Raw genomic sequence first — 19,200 nt, forward strand, 5'->3', positions numbered from 1 at the left:
ATAAGTGGTGCTGGGAATACTGGACAGCTACATGTAAAAGAATGAAATTAGAACACTCCCTAACACCATACACAAAAATAAACTCAACATGGATTAGAGACCTAAATGTAAGACCGGACACTATAAAATTCTTAGAGGAAAACATAGGAAGAACACTCTTTGACATAAATCACAGCAAGATCTTTTTTGATCCACCTCCTAGAGTAATGGAAATGAAAACAAAAATAAACAAATGGGACCTAATGAAACTTAAAAGCTTTTGCACAGCAAAGGAAACTACAAACAAGATGAGAAGACAACCCTCAGAATGGGAGAAAATATTTGCAAATGAATCAACAGACAAAGGATTAATCTCCAAAATATATAAACAGCTCATGCAGTTCAATATTAAAAAAACAAACAACCCAATCAAAAAATGGGCAGAAGACCTAAATAGACATTTCTCCAAAGAAGACATACAGATGGCCAAGAAGCACATGAAAAGCTGCTCGACATCACTAATTATTAGAGAAATGCAAATCAAAACTAAATGAGGTATCACCTCAAACCAGTTAGAATGGGCAGCATCAGAAAATCTGCAAATGGTAAATGCTGGAGAGAGTGTGGAGAAAAGGGAACCCTCTTGCACTGTTGGTGGGAATGTAAATTGATACAGCCACTATGGAGAACAGTATGGAGGTCCTTAAAAAACTAAAAATAGAATTACCATATAACCCAGCAATCCCACTACTGGGCATATACCCAGAGAAAACCATAATTCAAAAAGGCACATGCGCCCCAGTGTTCATTGCAGCACTATTTACAATAGCCAGGTCATGGAAGCAACCTAAATGCCCATCGACAGACGAATAGATAAAATGTGGTACATATATGCAATGGAATATTACTCAGCCATAAAAAGGAATGAAATTGGGTCATTTGTAGAGACATGGATGGATCTAGAGACTGTCATACAGAGTGAAATGTCAGAAAGAGAAAAACAAATATCCTATATTAATGCATATATGTGGAACCTAGAAAACTGGTACAGATGAACTGGTTTGCAGGGCAGAAATAGAGACACAGATGTAGAGAACAAATGTATGGACACAAAGGGGGGAAAGTGGTGAGGGGGTGTGGTATGATGAATTGGGAGATGGGGATTGACATATATACACTAATATGTATAAAATGGATAACTAATAAGAACCTGCTGTATAAAAAAATAAATAAAATTCTAAAAAAAAAAAGAAAATAAACTTATGGTTAACTGGGGGGCACAGGGAGGAGAGGGATACGTTGGAAGATTGGGATTGACACATACACACTACTATATATAAAATAGACCAGGTGTCCCCAACCCCCACACTACCAGTCTGTGGCCTGTTAGGAAACGGGCCACACAGCAGGAGGTGAAGCTTCATCTGTACTTACAGCCGCTCCCCATTGCTTGCATTACCGCCTGAGCTCCACCTCCTGTCAGATCATTGGTAGCATTAGATTCTCATAGGAGTGCAAACCCTACCGTGAACTGCGCAGGCATGGGATCTAGGTTGCGCGCTCCTTACGAGAATCTAATGCCTGATGATCTGAGGTGGAGCTGAGGCAGTGATGCTGGCGCTGGGGAGTGGCTGCAAATACAGATTATCATTAGCAGAGAGGTTTGACTGCACAGAGACCATAATAAATCAATTGCTTGCAGACTCATATCAAAACCCTATCAGTTGGTGGCAAGTGACAATTAAGCTGCATCTTATGGAGTAGACTGGACATAAGCAACACACTTTGGGTGTCACTGTCTCCCATCGTCCCCAGACGGGACCATCTAGTTGCAGGAAAACAAGCTCAGGGCTCCCACTGATTCTGCATTATGGTGAGTTGTATAATTATTTCATTATATATTAAAATGTAGTAATAATAGAAATAAAGTGCACAATAAATGTAATGCGCTTGAATCATCCCAAAACCACCCCCACCCCCACCCCCGCCCTGGTCCATGGAGAAATTGTCTTCCACGAAACCAGTCCCTGGTGCCAAAAAGGTTGGGGACCGCTGAAATAGATAACTAATATGGACCTAGTCTATAGCACAGGGAACTCTACTCAATACTCTATAATGGCCTATATGGGAAAAGAATCTAAAAAAGAGTGGTTATATGTATTTGTATAACAGATTCACTTTGCTGTACACCTGAAACTAACACAACATTGTAAATCAATTATACCCCCCCAAATTTTTTTAAATAAATAAATAAAATAAATTGATGTCTGCCCTCCCTACTAGAGGGCAAGCTCTCTGAGGGCAGGAACAGAATCTGCCTGGCTTGCCAATGTATCCTCAGGCCCTACACCACACCTGATATACAGTCAAGGGGTAAGAAATAGTTGCTGAGATAAAACTGGAATGAATTGCCATCGTACCAATACCCCTATTGTCCCTCTGCCCCTCCTGCTTGTTTTCCCATCTCTACACCCTGTGATGGGCTCTGCTGGTGTGAATCAAGCCACCAGCATGAGGCCACTGCAAATTCATGTTCTCCAGTCCAGTCTGACTGTCCTCATTCTTCCCTGCTTTGGTCTCTCTGCTGCTGTTCATGCTGGTAGCCTTCTCAACTTTCTCTACTCTCCTTCTATCCAGTTCCATCTTGTTTTCATTCTACCTCTCCAAGAAAATAAAAGCTGCCTGAGAAGAACGCTCTCCCGTCTACAGCCACCATACCTATAGACCAACCATATCCACACGGGTCCTCCTCCTTTCCCCCAGCACAGAAAAAGGCGTGAGCCTGCTCCAGCCAAGGCTCTAATCTGCCCCTCACCCCATGCTCAGATGCCCTCCCTCCCCATCACCTTACTCTCTCCCGTTTCTTCAACCTCTGCTTCTCTCCAGGTTCTCCCAGCATCCAAGCATGCTCACCTCTCTCCATCCAAAAAACAAAAACAAAACCCTTCCTCGAACCCATCTCCCGCAGCTACCTCCTCATCTCTCTCCTGGCTCTCACAGCTGTGCCTCCTGAGTCAGAGGTCTTGGTCTTCACGTACTGACTCGATGTCCTCACCTCCCACTCATTCCCACCAGGTATGAGCCAGTCTCTGCCCCAGCACTCAGACCTGCCCTTGCCAAGCACACCTAAGACTCTTCTGTGGCTAAGCCCAGCAGGTGCTCCTAGTCCTCATCTTAAACCGTGAGTCATCCTACAGGTTAAACAGCCTTCCTTCTTGAGCCTCTTCCCCTATGTGTCTTGTGCACCCAGGAGTCTCCCCTCCCTCTAAACTGGGGTGCTAAAGGTATAATAGGGAAGAACCTTTTGTATTCTATTACAAGTTAATCACTAAAGGAATGTTGCCTATAAGCTTAAATTATACATAATGGCCCAGCTCTGGGAACCCTGTTACCCAGGTAACAGCATTAAGCTCAAATACCTTTGTTTAGCTCACAGGAAACATCCTGGCCAGGCCCACCTGTGAATGACTGCGGGGAGGAAGAAATTAACACATCCCCTCCGGAGGCTGATGGGAACCAGGAAGTGTTTGACTTTACTCCTTCCCCTTCTGGTATAAAAGGAGCCTGAATTCTAACTCGAGCAAGATGGTTCTTTGGGGTATGAGCCCACCATCTTTCTCGGTTTGCTGGCTTTCTGAATAAAGTCGTTATCCCTTGCCCCAACAACTCGCCTCTCAATTATTGGCCTGCGTGGAGCGAGCAGTATGAGCTTAGACTCGGTAACAAAAGCAACTATCAGCATGCATCCTGGCCCCCTTACCTCAGGGTGGATATGTGCTCGAGGTGGGCCCACTCAGGTGTCTTCTCCAGGTTACTTGAATCCTTCCTAAGGGAAGCATGTAGCAGCAACACCTGGGGAGGTGTGTGCTCAGGTTGCTGCAGGCCATGAACAAAAGCCTTGTGCAGGGGCTTCCCTGGTGGCGCAGTGGTTAAGAATCCACCTGCCAGTGCAGGGGACACGGGTTTGAGCCCTGGTCTGGGAAGATCCCACATGCCGCGGAGAAACTAAGCCCGTGCGCCACAACTACTGAGCCTGCGCTCTAGAGCCCACGAGCCACAACTACTGAGGCCGCGTGCCACAACTACTGAAGCCCACGCACCTAGAGTCCGTGCTCTGCAACAAAAGAAGCCACCACAATGAGAAGCCCGTGCACCGCAACAAAGAGCAGCCCCCGCTCGCCACAACTAGAGAAAGCCCGCATGCAGCAACAAAGACCCAATGCAACCAAAAATAAATAATAAATAAATAAATAAATTTTTAAAATTAAAAAAAAAAAAGCCTTGTTGCAGAAGCCTGTCCATACGAGGAGAGAGGAAGCCAGGAGTCCCAGAGGAACAGAGGAAGGCAAGCAGGAGAGAGGTCCTAGAAAGCAGACCTGACTTGGGCCAGGTGCTTGTGGGGTCCCAAGGTACCCCTGCCCTTCCCACGTTTCTGCAAACCAATCAATTCTCCTTTGTGCCCAAACTAACTCAAGGTGGGTTTCTGTCATTTGCAATCCAGGGTGCCGACAAATACACCCAGGCTTCTAGGACACCGCTCTTCCAGTTTTCCCGCTGTTCCAACCACTCCCCCTCAATCTCCTTCACCTGCCCCCTTCGTTGGGGAGGTCCTCAGGGCTCTGTCCCAGGCCGTCCATCCGCAGTCCTCAGTGTCCACGCCCCCCCTGGGTGAACTCGTCCTCCCCCATGGCCTTCATTACCATCTGGACACCACTGACCCCCAAACCCGTATTTCCATCCCCTTTTTCTTTTTCCTTCATTTTTTTTAATTGTGATAAAATATATACAAAATGAAATTACTATTTTAATTATTTTTAAGTGTAAAATTCAATAATGTTAATTGCATTCACAAGGTGCACAACCGTCACTACCATTTCCAGAAGTTTTTCATCACCTCTGAAAAAAAGTCTATACCCATTAAACACTAACCCCCACTCACCCTTCCACCCAGCCCCTGGTAACCTCTGACAACTTACTGTCTCTATGAATTCACCTATTCTAGATATTTCATATAAGTGAAATTATGCGATATTTGTCCGTTGTGTCTGGTGTATTTCACTTAGCATAATGTTTTCAAGATTCATCCATGTTGTAGCATGTATCAGAACTTGATTTTACTTTCTTTTTTTTAATTTTTACTTATTTTTTATTTATTTATTTATTTTTGGCTGTGTTGGGTCTTCATTTCTGTGCGAGGGCTTTCTCTAGTTGTGGCAAGCAGGGGCCACTCTTCATCGCGGTGCTCGGGCCTCTCACTACCGCGGCCTCTCTTGTTGCGGAGCACAGGCTCAGTAGTTGTGGCTCACGGGCCTAGTTGCTCCGCGGCACGTGGGATCTTCCCAGACCAGGCCTCGAACCCGTGTCCCCTGCATTGGCAGGCAGATTCTCAACCACTGTGCCACCAGGGAAGCCCCAGAACTGGATTCCTTTTTATGGCTGAATAATATTCTATTGTATGGATAGACTACATTTTGTTCATCCATTCTTCCTTTGATGGACATTCAGGTTGTTTTCAAACACTGGCTATTGTGAACAGTGCTGCTATGAACATTCGTGCACAGGTATTTGAGTCCCTGTTCCCAGATCTTTCGGGTATACACCTAGGTGGGAACTTGCTGGGTCAAGTGGTAATTCTATGCTTAACTTTTTGAGTCACCACCAAGCTGTTTTTTTCAGCGGCTGCACCGTTTTGCATTTGCACTAGCAAGGCATGAGAGTTCCCAGTGTTCTTCTCTTTCCCGAGGCCCAGGCCCATGCATCCAAATGTCTCCGGACATCCACGTGCGTGTTGTCCCACAGGGAGCTCAGACCACCTGGCAGGGCATTTGGATGCAGAGGACAGTTTGGCTGTATAGAAACAACCAGTCCTGAGCCACGCCCCAGCCCTGAGGACCTGGGACAGGCCAAGGGTTGGGTTTCCGGTAAGGCTCAGGGGTGGAGTGGCAAACGGGGCAAAACTGTCTTCTACGTGCTTGCATCGCAAGAAAGGGTTTTTACAGCCACGTCAGAATGTCCCGATGGCCCCTGTCAAAGTGGCTGCAAGGGAATGTCATTTACAAACACAAATATCATTTAGCAAACTCCAGGCACAAGGCCCCCACCATTTTCTTCTTCCCCACCCTGTCTGTTCCTCTTGTGCTCCCAGCTCAGCTAATGGCAAACCACCTACACAGGTGCCAAGATCATGACCTCCCCAGTTCGCAGGAACAGTGAGTTCAGGAAACACAGTCCTGCAGCCCAGACCCAGTCTAGGCTCTAGTCCCCGGTGCCCGGTGCCCATCACCTAGTCGGCCCAGGACCAAGGCTCCAGAACCTCCCACACTGCAGGTGGCTGCTTGGCTTCAGGCATATTGCACATGCCGCACCCCAGGCTGGCTTCCCTGGCTGCCCTGATGCCCAAGCGAAGAGCTTCCTCCCATCCAGAAGGACGGCAGTGGCTGGATGAGGACAGACAGACTCAGCCAGACACACAGCCCACCTGACCCTTGAGTTCCAGGGGTTTGGGCCTGGTGGCAAGAAGAAAGGGAGACAGATAAGGCTCGGTCAGTAAAGGCTTCCTGGAGGAGGGCAGGCAGTCAGGGAGAGACCTCTGGAGGGTTGGAGGGTGGGAGGCTAAGCTAGAAGGGGCTGATTAAACAGCTGCTATGTGCTGGCCTGGGACAGGAGCTTATTGTGCTTGATGGTGCCATTCACTCATTTGGTGAGTACTTTTGTCCACAAAGTGCCAGGCACTGTTTCAGGCATTGGGAATACACTAGTGGACACAACAGACAAAAATGACTGTAGATTCTAGTGATTGGGAGACAATTAACAAGAAGCATAAGCAAAATATAAAATACGCCACATGATTCTAGCGCTAAGGAGAAAGATAAAGCAGGAAGGCATGGAAGGAGCATGGGGACGGGAACTGCAATTTGAATGGGGAGGCTAGGCAAGGTGAGGGGGCAAGCCAGGCAGAGGTCTGGGGGAAAGTGTGTCAGCTAGAAGGAAGGGCAAGGTCACAGGTGCTGAGGTTGGGAAGACCCAGTGTGGACCCAGGACAGCAAGGAAGTCAATGAGGCAGGGCAGTGGGAGAGTCAAGAGGTGTGGAATATGAGGCCAGAGCACACTGGTGAGGTTGAGAAGGACCAGCTCACATAGGGTCCTAAAAGCCATCCTGATGCCTTTGGCTGTCACTCTGAGTGAGCAGGAAGCCCGTGGAGCATTTCTAGCAATAGATAGACGGGGCAAGGAATAAAGCAGGGTGACCAGCTGTAAGGCTATTGCAGTGATGCAGGAAAGAAATGATTCGTGACTTTAATGTTACCAGAATAACACTAATGGAGTCAGTGAGTAGCGTCCAGATTCTAAAAATAATCTGAAAGTAGAGACAAAATAATTCAGTGACATTGAAAGTGTGGGCTCTTTGAGCCCAAGCCACCCGTTCTCCTTGCTCAGACCTTGCAATAAACCTTTCTCTGCTCCAAAGTCAAGAAAGAAAGAGAGGAGAGAGAGAGGGAGAGACAAAGGAAGAAGGAGAGAGAGAGAAAGGAAGAAATAGAGAGAGAAAGAAAGAGAGAGAGAGAAAGGAAGGAAGGAAGGGAGGAAGGGAGGAAGGAAGGAAAGAAGAAAGGAGGAGAGACAGAGAGAAAGAAAAAGAAAGAAAGAAAGAGAGAGAGAAAAAGAAAGGAAGGAAGGAAGAAAGAAAGAGAGAGTGGAAGGAACGAAGGGAGGAAATAGAAAAGAAATGGAAAGAAAAGAAGAGAAGAGAAAAGAAAAATGATTCACTGCCATTGAATGTGAGGTATGAGAAAAATGAGTCAACATGCCTCTGTATGGGGCCTGAACAGGTAGATGAGTAACACTGCTGTTTACTCCAGGAGTACATGAGTAGAGAAGGTGGAGCGGAATCTAAGGAGTAGGTTGCTGGATAGAATACAGGACACCCAGTGAAATTCCAATTTCAGATAAACAACAACAAATTTTTTTTTTTTAGTTTTAAGTATGTCTCATGGACTATGTGAAACTTAAATTTAACTGAGTGTCCTGGGTTTGGTTTTTTGTTTTTGCTTTTGTTTTGCTTCGTTTCTAAATCTGGCAATCCTATTAAGAAGATGAATTTGGGATGTGAGAAGTTTGCGATACCTGCTAGATGTCCTGAGGGAGAGGTTGAGTGGCAGCTGCATACAGGGGTCTGGAGTTCAGGGAAACGGTCTGGGCTGGAGATAAGTATTTAGGAGTTGTCAGCCTAATTTTGATATTTTGAACCCTGAGAGGGATGACATTACCAAGAGAGTGAGTGAGGACAGAGAAGGAGTCCTAGGACTAAGCCCCTGGGCACCCCAATATTTAGAGGTCAGGGAGATCAGGGGGAACCAGCAAAGGAGACCTAGAAAGAAAGGCCAGAAAAGAAGGTGAAAAGTCAGGGGATGTGATGTGCTGGCCGCCAAACGCTGCTGGGAGTGCAGGGAAAGATAAGGGTTGAAACTTGACTGTGGGATTTAGCTATGGGAACCTTGGCAAGAGCAGTTTAGGTGGAATATATGGAGCAAAAGCCTGATTAGAGTTCCAGAGAGAGAATAAAAGGAAGTGAGGAATCAAGACAACTCATCTGAGAAGGTTTGCTATAAAGGAATGGAAAGAAACGAGGCAGGTGCTGGAAGATGTGGGGTCAAGGGACTTTTGTTTGTTAAGATAGAGAAATACCAGAGTATCTACTGTCATGGGAAAGACCCGGTAAAGAGCAAAAGGGTGGGGTTTCCCTGGTGGCGCAGTGGTTAGGAATCTGCCTGCCAATGCAGGGGACAGGGGGTCGAGCCCCGGTCCGGGAAGATCCCACATGCCGCGGAGCAACTAAGCCCGTGCGCCACAACTACTGAGCCTGCGCTCTAGAGCCCGTGCTCCGCAACAAAGAGAAGCCACCGCAGTGAGAAGCCCGCGCAGCGCGACAAAGAGTTGCCCCCGCTCGCCGCAACTAGAGAAAGCCCGCGCACAGCAACGAAGACCCAACGCAGCCAAAAAATAAATAAATAAATAAATTTTAAAAATAAAAAAATAATTTAAAAAAAAAGAGCAAAAGGGTGATGACATGGCGTGAGGTCTGGGGGTGGTGAGAAGGGGTGGGATCCCAGGACACATGTAGAATGGCTGAATCCCGACTTCAACTCAGAAAAGTCCTGGATTACCTCTATCTGAGGATAAAGCTGGGCAGAAGTTCCAGGTCACTTGGGATGTCTTGGAAGGAAAGCAACATTCTAGCCCAGATCCTGGGGCATCTCTTCCTACCCACAGCCCCAGACACACTGCAGGACTGGAAAGCCCCCATGCTTCCGCCAACCTGCTTTCCAGAGGGTTGTGCCTGCCTCACCTCTGTGCTCAAAGGTAGAAAGGGCCTTCAGGCCCAGGAGAGGGCCCAGGTCCCTGCCGCGCGCGAACACACACACAAACACAAGAAAATCCCAGCAGGAGAGGGAAGCCCTCACCCGAGGCCTGGGCAGAGTTTCAGACACAGGGGCTCTTGCCTGGGAGCAAGACCAGCTGGGCCAAGGTCTGAGCAGGAAGAACACAGTGACAGGCTTCAGGCCTGCTGCCCCCGGAGAGCAGGTGCAGGCCCTGAGGGGAGTGGGGTGGCCTTGAGGGGAGTGGGGTGGCCAGGGCAGCTGCTAAGCCCTGGTGCAACACAGCCCTGCCCTGAGGCAGGAGGATGGCCTAGATGGCCTCCCACATACTCCCCTGCTCAGGAAGCAGAAACTTGGAGTGGGCCAGCAGGGCCTGGGGGTCCTCAGAGCCTCTTCCTGGAATGGGGACTCTTCCAGCTCACTCCAGAAAAAGCAAAGGCCGGTTGTTGGGGGCGCTGCCTGATGTCAGGAATGAGTGGTGGCATCTGGCAAGGTCGGAGTGATAGTGAAACCGTGCACCTCAGATTGGGACTTGTGAACCCACGTGCCAGGACTCGAACTCGGACAAAACCCACAGTCTTCCAACTGAGATCACACCCCTGGTTTCAGGACTTAATGAAGCTCAGGTTCTTGATGTCTTATCGCAGAAAGAATTCAGTGAGAGACAAAGTGATAGGTAAGAAGTGGATTTATTTAGAGAGAAACACTCTCCACAGACAGAGTGTGGGCCATCTCAGAAGGTGAGAAAGGCACCAGGGTATGGGAGTGTCACTTTTTATAGGGGTGGGTCATTTCATAGGCTAATGAGTGGGAGGAGTATTCCAGCTATTTCGGGAAGGGGTGGGGATTTCCAGGAATTGGGCCACCGCCCACTTTTTGATCCTTATGGTCGGCCTTGGAACTGTCATGGCGCCTGTGGGTGTGTCATTTAGCTTGCTGACGTGTTACAGTGAGCGTATACTGAGGCTCGAGGTCTAGTGGAAGTCGACTTGTCCGCCATCTTGGACCCACTTGGTTCTAATCAGTTTATGTCATGTCCTCGGGCTATGTCATTCTTTCAAAGGTTGTGCCCTGCCCCCTTCCCTCCTGTTACAATAGGACCTGGGCAATCAAATCACCTGGTCACCAGAGCAGATTAACCCAACCACACACACAGCCACACATGCACACAACCTCACAAAACCCTACCAGCCACTTCCACAAGCATGCACATTCACAACCACACACACCAAACATACACACCTACGCCTCATGCTACCCCTTCAACACCCAGCTACCCCAACTCACACAGTAACAGACAGTCCTCACACACAAACTTATGTACGCCCAACTTTTACTTTACAAATAGAACTTGTAGAACTGATGTCTACAACCAGTGAGCTCCCTACTCTCCTGGAAATAATTTCAAAGAATGAAGAGTGACTGCTGAGGAAGTGGGTGAGGTCTCTTCAGGTGGGGTGACCAGGGAATACCCCTGTGAGAAGGTGAGACCTGAATAAGGAGGAAGAACCTGCCAGCTGAAGAGCAGTCCAGGCAAAGGGAAGCGCAAATGCAAAGCCCAGAAGGCTGGACTGAACATGGACTGAACATGCTGTTTGAAAGTAGGCCAGTGTGACTGGGGAGCAGTGATCAAGGGGACGTGTGATGGGAGGTGAGTCAGGACTAGGTCACTTGGGGCTTTGTAGGGCAATGTCAGGAGAGTGGGTGCTAGGATAAAAGTAAAGGTAAGCCACTGTAAGCTTTTAATAGGCGAGGGACATGATCTGATTTATATCATTAAAGCACTAGTTTAGCTAGAAGAAACCATGGAAGAAAAACTTTTTTCAGTTGTCAGAGGGAGGAAGGCATTTCTAATTATGACCAATCCCAGAGGCCATAAATGATAAGATTGATACTCTTGACTACATAAAAAAATGTTTAATTCTGCAAAGCAAAAACCCCATAAGCAAAGTCAAAATACAAGTGTCAAACTTGGAGGGGAGGGTGAAATCCTTGTTATTTGCATCATAGACACAGGGTGTATTTCTTTAGTATGTAAAGAGCTCCTAGGAAATCAATAATTTAAAAAAGGCAACCACCCAACAGAAAAATGGGCAAAAGCAAAAGACTTCACAGAAAAAGAAACACAAGTGGCCCTTAAGTGTATGAAAATATGCTGATTCTCACTCATAATAAAAGAAATGCAAAATAAAATATAGTGAGATACCACTGGCAAAGATAAAGTTTGCTAATGCTCTATATTGGCAAGAATATGGGGAAACATGCACTTTATGTCTGATGGTAGCATAAACTGATACATCTATGGAGGGGATTTGGCAATATCTATCAGAACTTTAAATGAGCATACTTTAACCCCAAAATTCCACTTCTAAGAATATATCCTATAGATACAATAAAAAAAAAAATGTGTTCAGTGATGCTTATCCAAGTGTATTTATTGCAATGATGTTTACAACAGAAAGAAATACAAGAGTGAAAACATCCTTAATTTTCATCAATATGGGAGTGATTAAATATATTATAGTGCCTATGCTATTCAGCTGTTTGTTTGTTTGTTTTAAGAGACAGCTCTCCATCTACTATAGGGGAAAATGAAATACTATTCAAGCATTAAAAAAAAAATGAGATAACTCTATATCTACTGATAGAGGAAATGTCCTATATTTTGTTACATGAAAGGACATGAAAATAGCCAAGTGCAGAACCGTGTACACAGCACACCTCCATAGGGTAAATGGAAATATAAATATCTACAGAGTTGAATATGCAGTTGATCTCAGGAAGGAAAAAACAATAACTGGGAACCGAGTGGTCAGGTGGGCAGCCCTGATACACAGTCTGGTGTTCAGGGAGAAGCGCTAGAAATGTGGGACTCAGCAGCCAATGGATAGTATTGGAAGCCTGAGGACTGGATGAGCTCACCCAGGAGAGAGGTGGCTGAGACACGGATGTGAGGCCTCCGAGGTACAAGGAAACTAGGAGTGGGGCGTCAAGGAAGCCAAGGGAAGAAAGTGTTTTGAGAGAGAAGGAGCAGTCAGCTGTGTCAGGTACTTCTGAAGGTGCAGGAGGAGGACAGAGACATTACTGTCGGATTTATCACCCTTGATAGGGCTGTCTTTAGTTATATGGTTGGGTGAAAACATTGTTCAACGGGTTGAAGAGTGACTAGGAGGTGAGGAAGTGGGGAACGGGTTTTGCTCTGAAATGCAGCAGAGCCGGAGAAGGTAAGGAGCAGGTGGCAGTCATGGACCCCCCACAGGACACCATCATACTCACACATAGTCCCACACTGACACGTGCACAGAAGCACCCGGCCCACCCCAGCACTGGTCAGTCTCAGCAATGATTTTCAAAGTAAAAGATGGCCTCTGCCCTGTGGTTTTGCCCTATCCAGAAACTCAACATGGCTGAGGCCTCCAGAGCTGGCTCTGCTCCTGTGTGACCCAGGGCAAGTCACATAACCTCTCTGTGCCTCGGCTTTCTCATTCATAAAAGTGAGAAGGATTGTACCTTCCTCATCTGGCACTGTGGTGATGAAAGAAAGCCTGCGGGACAGTGCCGGGACCAAAGATGTCTCTGAGTCCCCAATGCAGTGTTTGTTTTCTACCAGGAGTAGTAGGTAGGGTGATGGTGTAATTGATCTTTCCAAGTTTGGAGTTACTTTTGAGAGTAAAAGAGGAGGCTGTTAATTACACCAGGGCCACAGGCATAAACCAGTACAGTCCTGGGAAGATGCCATGTATAATCACCCTCCAGCTAGCAACACCATCTCTGTCCAGACAGGGAGTGCTCAGGCCCTTTGGTGACTAAAATCCCGGGACTCCCGGGAAGGCCGGAAACACTGGGGGTTCCCCGACCAGGCTGAGGCCCCGGGGCTCTCATTACGTTCCTAGTCATGGCACACTAGTAAATAAGACCCTTGTCCCCAGAGCCCAGCCCAGCCCAGCCCAGCCCAGCCCAGCCGCAGGCCCCGCCTCCCTCCGCAGGGGGTCTAAAGCGAAGGCTCCGCTCCCTCACCTCTCTCTTACCCCCGCCCCACACCGCACACGGGATTTGCCCCCTGCAGTAACTCCAGGCAACTGCCTCCCCCCATCCGGCCCTCACCCCGGGACAAAGGATCCCCCCATCTCCTTTCCAGGCGCAGTGCCCCTTCCTGCTGCGGGCACAGGGTCTGCCCCCCACCCTGGTTCTCCAAAGTGCCCATGCCCATTCCAGGACGCGGAGCCTGAGCCACGCACCTACGCGGGGAGGGCAGCCTCCGGGAGTGGTCGAGACCCAGCGCCAGGCGGGGACCGTGACCCGCAGGGCGCGGACACAGTACCCGTGGTAACGCACGTGGGCGAGTCCCGATTGCAGTCCGTCCGGGGACCACTTGACACTTAACAGTTTAGAGCGCTTCACGCTCCAAATCTCATCGGACCCTTTGCCACAGCCCTGCCCAGGGCCACAGATGCCCCCGTTTCACACATGAAGAAGCCGAGGCTCCGACGGGCGTCAAGCCCGGGAGAAGGTTGCCGGGGGAACGAGTGACAGCATCGGGACTAAAACCCGACCCTCTGCGGTGGGCGGCTCCCGAGCTCCTCCCCTGACCCTCCCTCCTCCACGCCGCCCCCGGCTGTGCCTGCCGCCCCGCGCCTCGCCGCCACTGCAGAGACGCGGCTCCGGCCCCGCTCGCCTCCGCTGCGGGCCTCGAGGACGCGGGGTCCCGGCCCCCCGCTGGCCGCGCCGCTGCTGGTGAGTGCGGGGCGCCTCCCCACCCCGCGCCCACGGCCGCTGAGCGCTTCCCAGCGACCCCGGGCGGGGAGGGGGCTTGATCCTGCCTTCGGGCCAGGCTGAGACTGGCAGGTGAGGGGATGGGAGAGGAGGTCGAGGGAACTAGCCCCACCCCACTCCCCACCTGCCTTCTCACCCCTCGGTTCTGGGCGGGGAGGGGGCTCCAGCTGCTGAAGGTTCCCGGACAACCCCCTCCCCCGTCGGCAGGCTCCCAAGCTGCCTGGAATGGATGGAAACTTGGTGCTGGGGACGGCTGGGGTGGGGGGTGGAGAGGGGAGGGGAGTTCTGCCCCGAGGAGGGGGCCGGCCGGCACTGTGGAGTGGCGGCGAAAGCTGGGCGCGCCTTGGTCCCCGGGCAGGGGAAAAGCGGATAGCTGGGAGCTGCTGCTGGGGGACCGCAAAGGGGACCAGAACCGGCTCCACCAGTCCCGGGCCCGGGCTTGGAGGGAAATTCTTTGCCGGTGAGTCGCGTCCCTAGGGTGTGTTAGGCAGGACTGGGCAGACAGGACTAGAAGGTGGAAGGTGGGGGCCCAGGAGGGGGCAGCCCCCAGGTGGGCCGCCCTGAGAAGGCTCAGGTGGAAGCACCTGTCAGGGCCCCTCTCCTCCTGGGCTGGCAGACAGGGTTCCAACCTCCACTTCAGTCTTCTTGAACTCTCGCCAGGGGAGTGGCAGGCTGGGGAGGGAATGGTCTTTTACGACTCTTACCACAGCTCAAGAAAGTAGGAATTATTTCCCTTTAGAGATAAGGAAAGAAGGTCAAAGAGATTAGGAAAACTTGGAAGTCACCCAGGTAGAAGGGGTAGAGCTGAGGCTTGAATCCAGATGTGACTCCACGCTCAGTACACATCCCACCGCCCCTCCCCAAAGGACAGGTCTTAGAAGGAGCAGAGTTGAGGGAGACACTTTTTTTTTATTCTAAGTATGTTACTGTATGCTGCTGCCAGCGCATATAAAATAATCGCCCTTGTGAAACAGAAGTTCATGAAAATGCAGAGGTAGAGGATTAAACAAATACTTTTTTTTTAATTTTATTTATTTATTTATGGCTGTGTTGGGTCTTCGTCTCTGTGCGAGGGATTTCTCTAGTTGCGGCGAGCGGGGGCCACTCTTCATCACGGTGCGCAGGCCTCTCACTGTCGCGGCCTCTCTTGTTGCGGAGCACAGGCTCCAGACGCACAGGCTCAGTAATTGTGGCTCACGGGCCCAGTTGCTCCGCGGCATGTGGGATCTTCCCAGACCAGGGCTCGAACCCGTGTCCCCTGCATTGGCAGGCAGATTCTCAACCACTGTGCCACCAGGGAAGCCCTAAACAAATACTTTAATTCCCACTGGTAATTAAATTCTGGGAAGAAAATAAAGGGGACAGGAGCAGAGTGACGGGGAGGGCAGGGGCTTCCAGATCCAGGGTAATCTAGGGTGGCCTCTAAGAAGAGGATATTTTAGCAGAGGCCTGAGTAATGAGAAGGATGCAGCCATGCAAGTTTCTGGAGGAAGAGCATTCTAGGCAGCAGAAATAATTATAAAGCCCCAGAGGCCCCCATTGCGGCCCGAGCAGAGAGGCAGGTGGAGAGTGTAGGAGAGTAGGGTGAGAATGTAGAACCTGGGGTTTTATTCTAAGTGTAATGAGAAGCTAGTAGAAAGTTTTAAACAAGGGAGTGACATGATTCAATTTAATGGACTCTGCGGGCACAGTAGCAGACACTTGAAGGCCAGCCAGGAGGCTTTGGTCATAATACCAGCAAGGGTGATTGCGGTTTGGAGCAGGGGGTGGCGGTGGAGGGGTGAGAAGTGGTGATGCAGGGGTGGACCCTCAGTCAGCATGCATGCTCAGAGTCACAGAGCAGCTCCAGGAGCACTCACGTGTGCACACAAGCCCACACGTACACACGGAGAGGCACATGCTCCCAACACCCTTTGCAGCATGTAGACACTAGATGCACTCAGGCAGACCCACCTGTCCACACCCTCTGAGTCATTCCAGGACTGGGAGGAAGATGTGTGATCTGGGGACCTGAACAAAGCATGACTCCCCCCCACAAAGCTCCGGCATCCCGGATTGCTGGTGTGTCTGGGGCTCCCCCAGGTTCTGGCACAGGGAAGGGGGGTGTCCCTAGATTTTTCCTGGATCTGGTGTCCCCAGGAACCAGACCATTACCCTCTCCATGCACGCCCCCCAACCTGAATTGGTCTCCCAACTTCACCACCCACTGCCTGTGGGACCTTGGGGAGATTATTTCCCCTCTCCAAGCCCCAGTTTCCTATCTGGGGTTCATCACCCCAACTTCACAGCATGATAGCGAGGCATCAACGAGGTAAGTTTTGAGAACCTGGTCTGGCGCAGGCATCCAGCAGAGAAATGGAGAGGAGGCGGTGGACAGCCCAGCCTTGAATTCAATTCTAGTTTTAAATGAGTGACTTGACCACTCTAGATTTCACAATGGATAGCCAGCATTTATTGAGCACTTACTGTGTACTGAGTGCTTTGCAATCATTTTCTCATTTGATTATCAGTTTCTTCATCTGTCAATGAGAAGCATAATAGTGTCTACCTCACAAGGTCCTTATAAGGATTAAATGAGATCCAGCACATAAAGTATTTAGCTCCTTGCCTGGCTCATTGTAAACGCTCAATAAATAATAACTGTTATTATCAGCAAATGCACATTCCCTTCCTTCCGGCATATAGCTCTGTGACTTTGGGCAGGTTACTTAGCCTCTCTGTGCCTGTTTCCTCTCTGTAGCTTAGGAAGAATAACAGTCCTGATCTCATAGGGTCGTTGGGATGATCAAACGAATCCATCCACATAGAGAACTCAGAACAGCGCCTGGCACGTAGTAAATGCTCTATAAATGGCATCTACTCGTTCTCAGACCGGTTTTCCCATCCTGTCAGGCGGGCACGGCCCCCAGCGCCCCCACCAGGCACCATGGACTGGAAGACGCTCCAGGCCCTGCTGAGCGGGGTGAACAAGTACTCCACAGCCTTCGGCCGCATCTGGCTGTCGGTGGTGTTCGTCTTCCGCGTGCTGGTGTACGTGGTGGCTGCGGAGCGCGTGTGGGGGGACGAGCAGAAGGACTTCGACTGCAACACCAAGCAGCCGGGCTGCACCAACGTCTGCTACGACGAGTTCTTCCCCATCTCCAACATCCGCCTCTGGGCCCTGCAGCTCATCTTCGTCACGTGCCCGTCCCTGCTGGTCATCCTGCACGTGGCCTACCGCGAGGAGCGGGAGCGGCGGCACCGCCAGAAACACGGTGACCAGTGCGCCAAGCTGTACGACAACGCGGGCAAGAAGCACGGCGGCCTCTGGTGGACCTACCTGTTCAGCCTCATCTTCAAGCTCCTCATCGAATTCCTCTTCCTCTACCTGCTGCACACTCTCTGGTACGGCTTCAGCATGCCCCGCCTGGTCCAGTGCGCCAACGTGGCCCCCTGCCCCAACATCGTGGACTGCTACATCGCCCGGCCCACCGAGAAGAAGCTCTTCACCTACTTCATGGTGGGCGCCTCCGCCGTCTGCATCGTGCTCACCTTCTGTGAGATCTGCTACCTCGTCTTCCACAGGGTCGTGCGAAGCCTTCCCAGAAAGAGCGGCCCCCGGGGCCGCGGCCCCCCGTCCTCCGCCAGCCGGGCCTCCACCTGCCGCTGCCACCACAAGCTGGTGGAGGCCGGGGAGTTGGGCCCGGATTCTGGCGACGACAAGCTATGTGCTTCGGCACCCAACATGACCCCCATCTGACCACGGGCTGGGGAGCGATCGTGGGGCTGCCCCTGGGGACAGGCAGGGAGGTATTGTGCCGGTGGAGCTGTCCTCCCGGTGCTGCGGGGCCCCACTCTGAATTCACTACGCTATTCAATTTCACCTTGAGCAGATTTTTTTGAGCGCTGGGTACTGTGCTGTCTATCTGGTATAGGTCATAGGTCACACCACAGGCCCACTGGCAGCCCTCCTGGGAGAAAGACAAGCGAATTAACTACTGCCTGCAAGGGGACACTTAGAGGACTCTGCTGGGCTTCACCTAAGCCAGGAGGGGATGATCAGGAGAGGCTTCCCTGAGGGAGGAGTGTTTAAGAGAGGTGAGAAGTGCTTCCTAGCAGACAAAAGCAGGTGCAGGGGCCTGGAGGCCACAAAAAGAAAGATGCTTGCCCTGGGTCTGGTGAGATGTACCAGACCAAAGGGAATCTTCACTCCTTCGGGAGAAGCACCCAGATTCCTGGGATGGAAAGGAAGTATCCTCCCAGCAGTGGAGGTCTGGAGGCTGAGAGTGAGCCTGGGAAGAGAAGGCGGAGGCTCTGGTGACACCAACCCCGGCTCGAGACACCCAGAGATCCTCTGGGTCACCACTGCCCTTTGAGAACCCCCCCTCCCATCTTATTCCTCCACCCTCAGGCAGCTTTGCTCCCATCTTCCTCCCACAAGTGTACTCAGTCTGTTGCCAGCCTTTCAGACCCTACTCTCAGGGACTTGAGGTGGATGTGCTGATAGGAACATCCCCAAGGCAATTTATTTGAAATCAATAAAGGCTGTCTTTTATACAGGTTGACTCTCTTCTTTTCTCGCACACTCCCACCCACAAGACCCTGAGGGCAGAGAAGGTAGCCCCTCAGAAGGGGAGAATGCTCCATGGCTGGAGCTGAATTTAGGCTGGGGCTGGGGTTGACCCAGGAGGGATCTGGGGCGGAACCTACAGATATACATGCTGTGATTGTAGATGTGGTCACAAGAGGGCGCTGTGCTCCCTCTACAACAGCACCGCTGGCCCTTCATAGTGAGGCCCTGCCCTGAGCACACACAGTCACAGCCCTCTGGTTGCAGACAAACCACACTCCTTCCTCCTTTGTAACCCAGTCACCGCCATCCACAACGTGCATCCCCACCCTGTGTACACAAAATCCCTGTTATTCATACTCTCACTCCTGTATGCTCAATACAGGCTCTTCTAAAGGCATGAAGCCCCAGCCTCACCCAAGCACTATCCAGCTCCTTCCATTGTCCCTGAGCATTTTCTCCACCCCAGGCCCCTGGCAGACACGAGGACTGCACAGGGGAATAGGACCTGAGCCCAAGGAG

At 50.6% G+C, this 19,200-nt stretch overlaps 1 protein-coding gene across 2 annotated transcripts; it reads left to right on the top strand.

Moving 5' to 3' along the window:
- The first annotated feature begins 13,702 nt into the window (after positions 1-13,702).
- GJB3 (gap junction protein beta 3) lies at positions 13,703-18,665 on the top strand. Of its 2 annotated transcripts, none has more exons than XM_059896772.1 (2): positions 13,703-14,090; positions 17,022-18,665. In XM_059896772.1, the coding sequence occupies exon 2, from the start codon at positions 17,056-17,058 to the stop codon at positions 17,866-17,868; it is 813 nt and encodes a 270-aa protein (XP_059752755.1). In that variant the 5' UTR covers positions 13,703-14,090; positions 17,022-17,055; the 3' UTR covers positions 17,869-18,665. The 2 variants fall into 2 exon arrangements, with proteins under 2 accessions (XP_059752755.1, XP_059752763.1); XM_059896780.1 differs by lacking the exon at positions 13,703-14,090 and adding an exon at positions 14,437-14,589.
- The last annotated feature ends 535 nt before the right edge of the window (positions 18,666-19,200 follow it).

The sequence above is a fragment of the Balaenoptera ricei genome, chromosome 1, assembly GCF_028023285.1.
Source record: "Balaenoptera ricei isolate mBalRic1 chromosome 1, mBalRic1.hap2, whole genome shotgun sequence".
Taxonomy (NCBI): domain Eukaryota; kingdom Metazoa; phylum Chordata; class Mammalia; order Artiodactyla; family Balaenopteridae; genus Balaenoptera; species Balaenoptera ricei.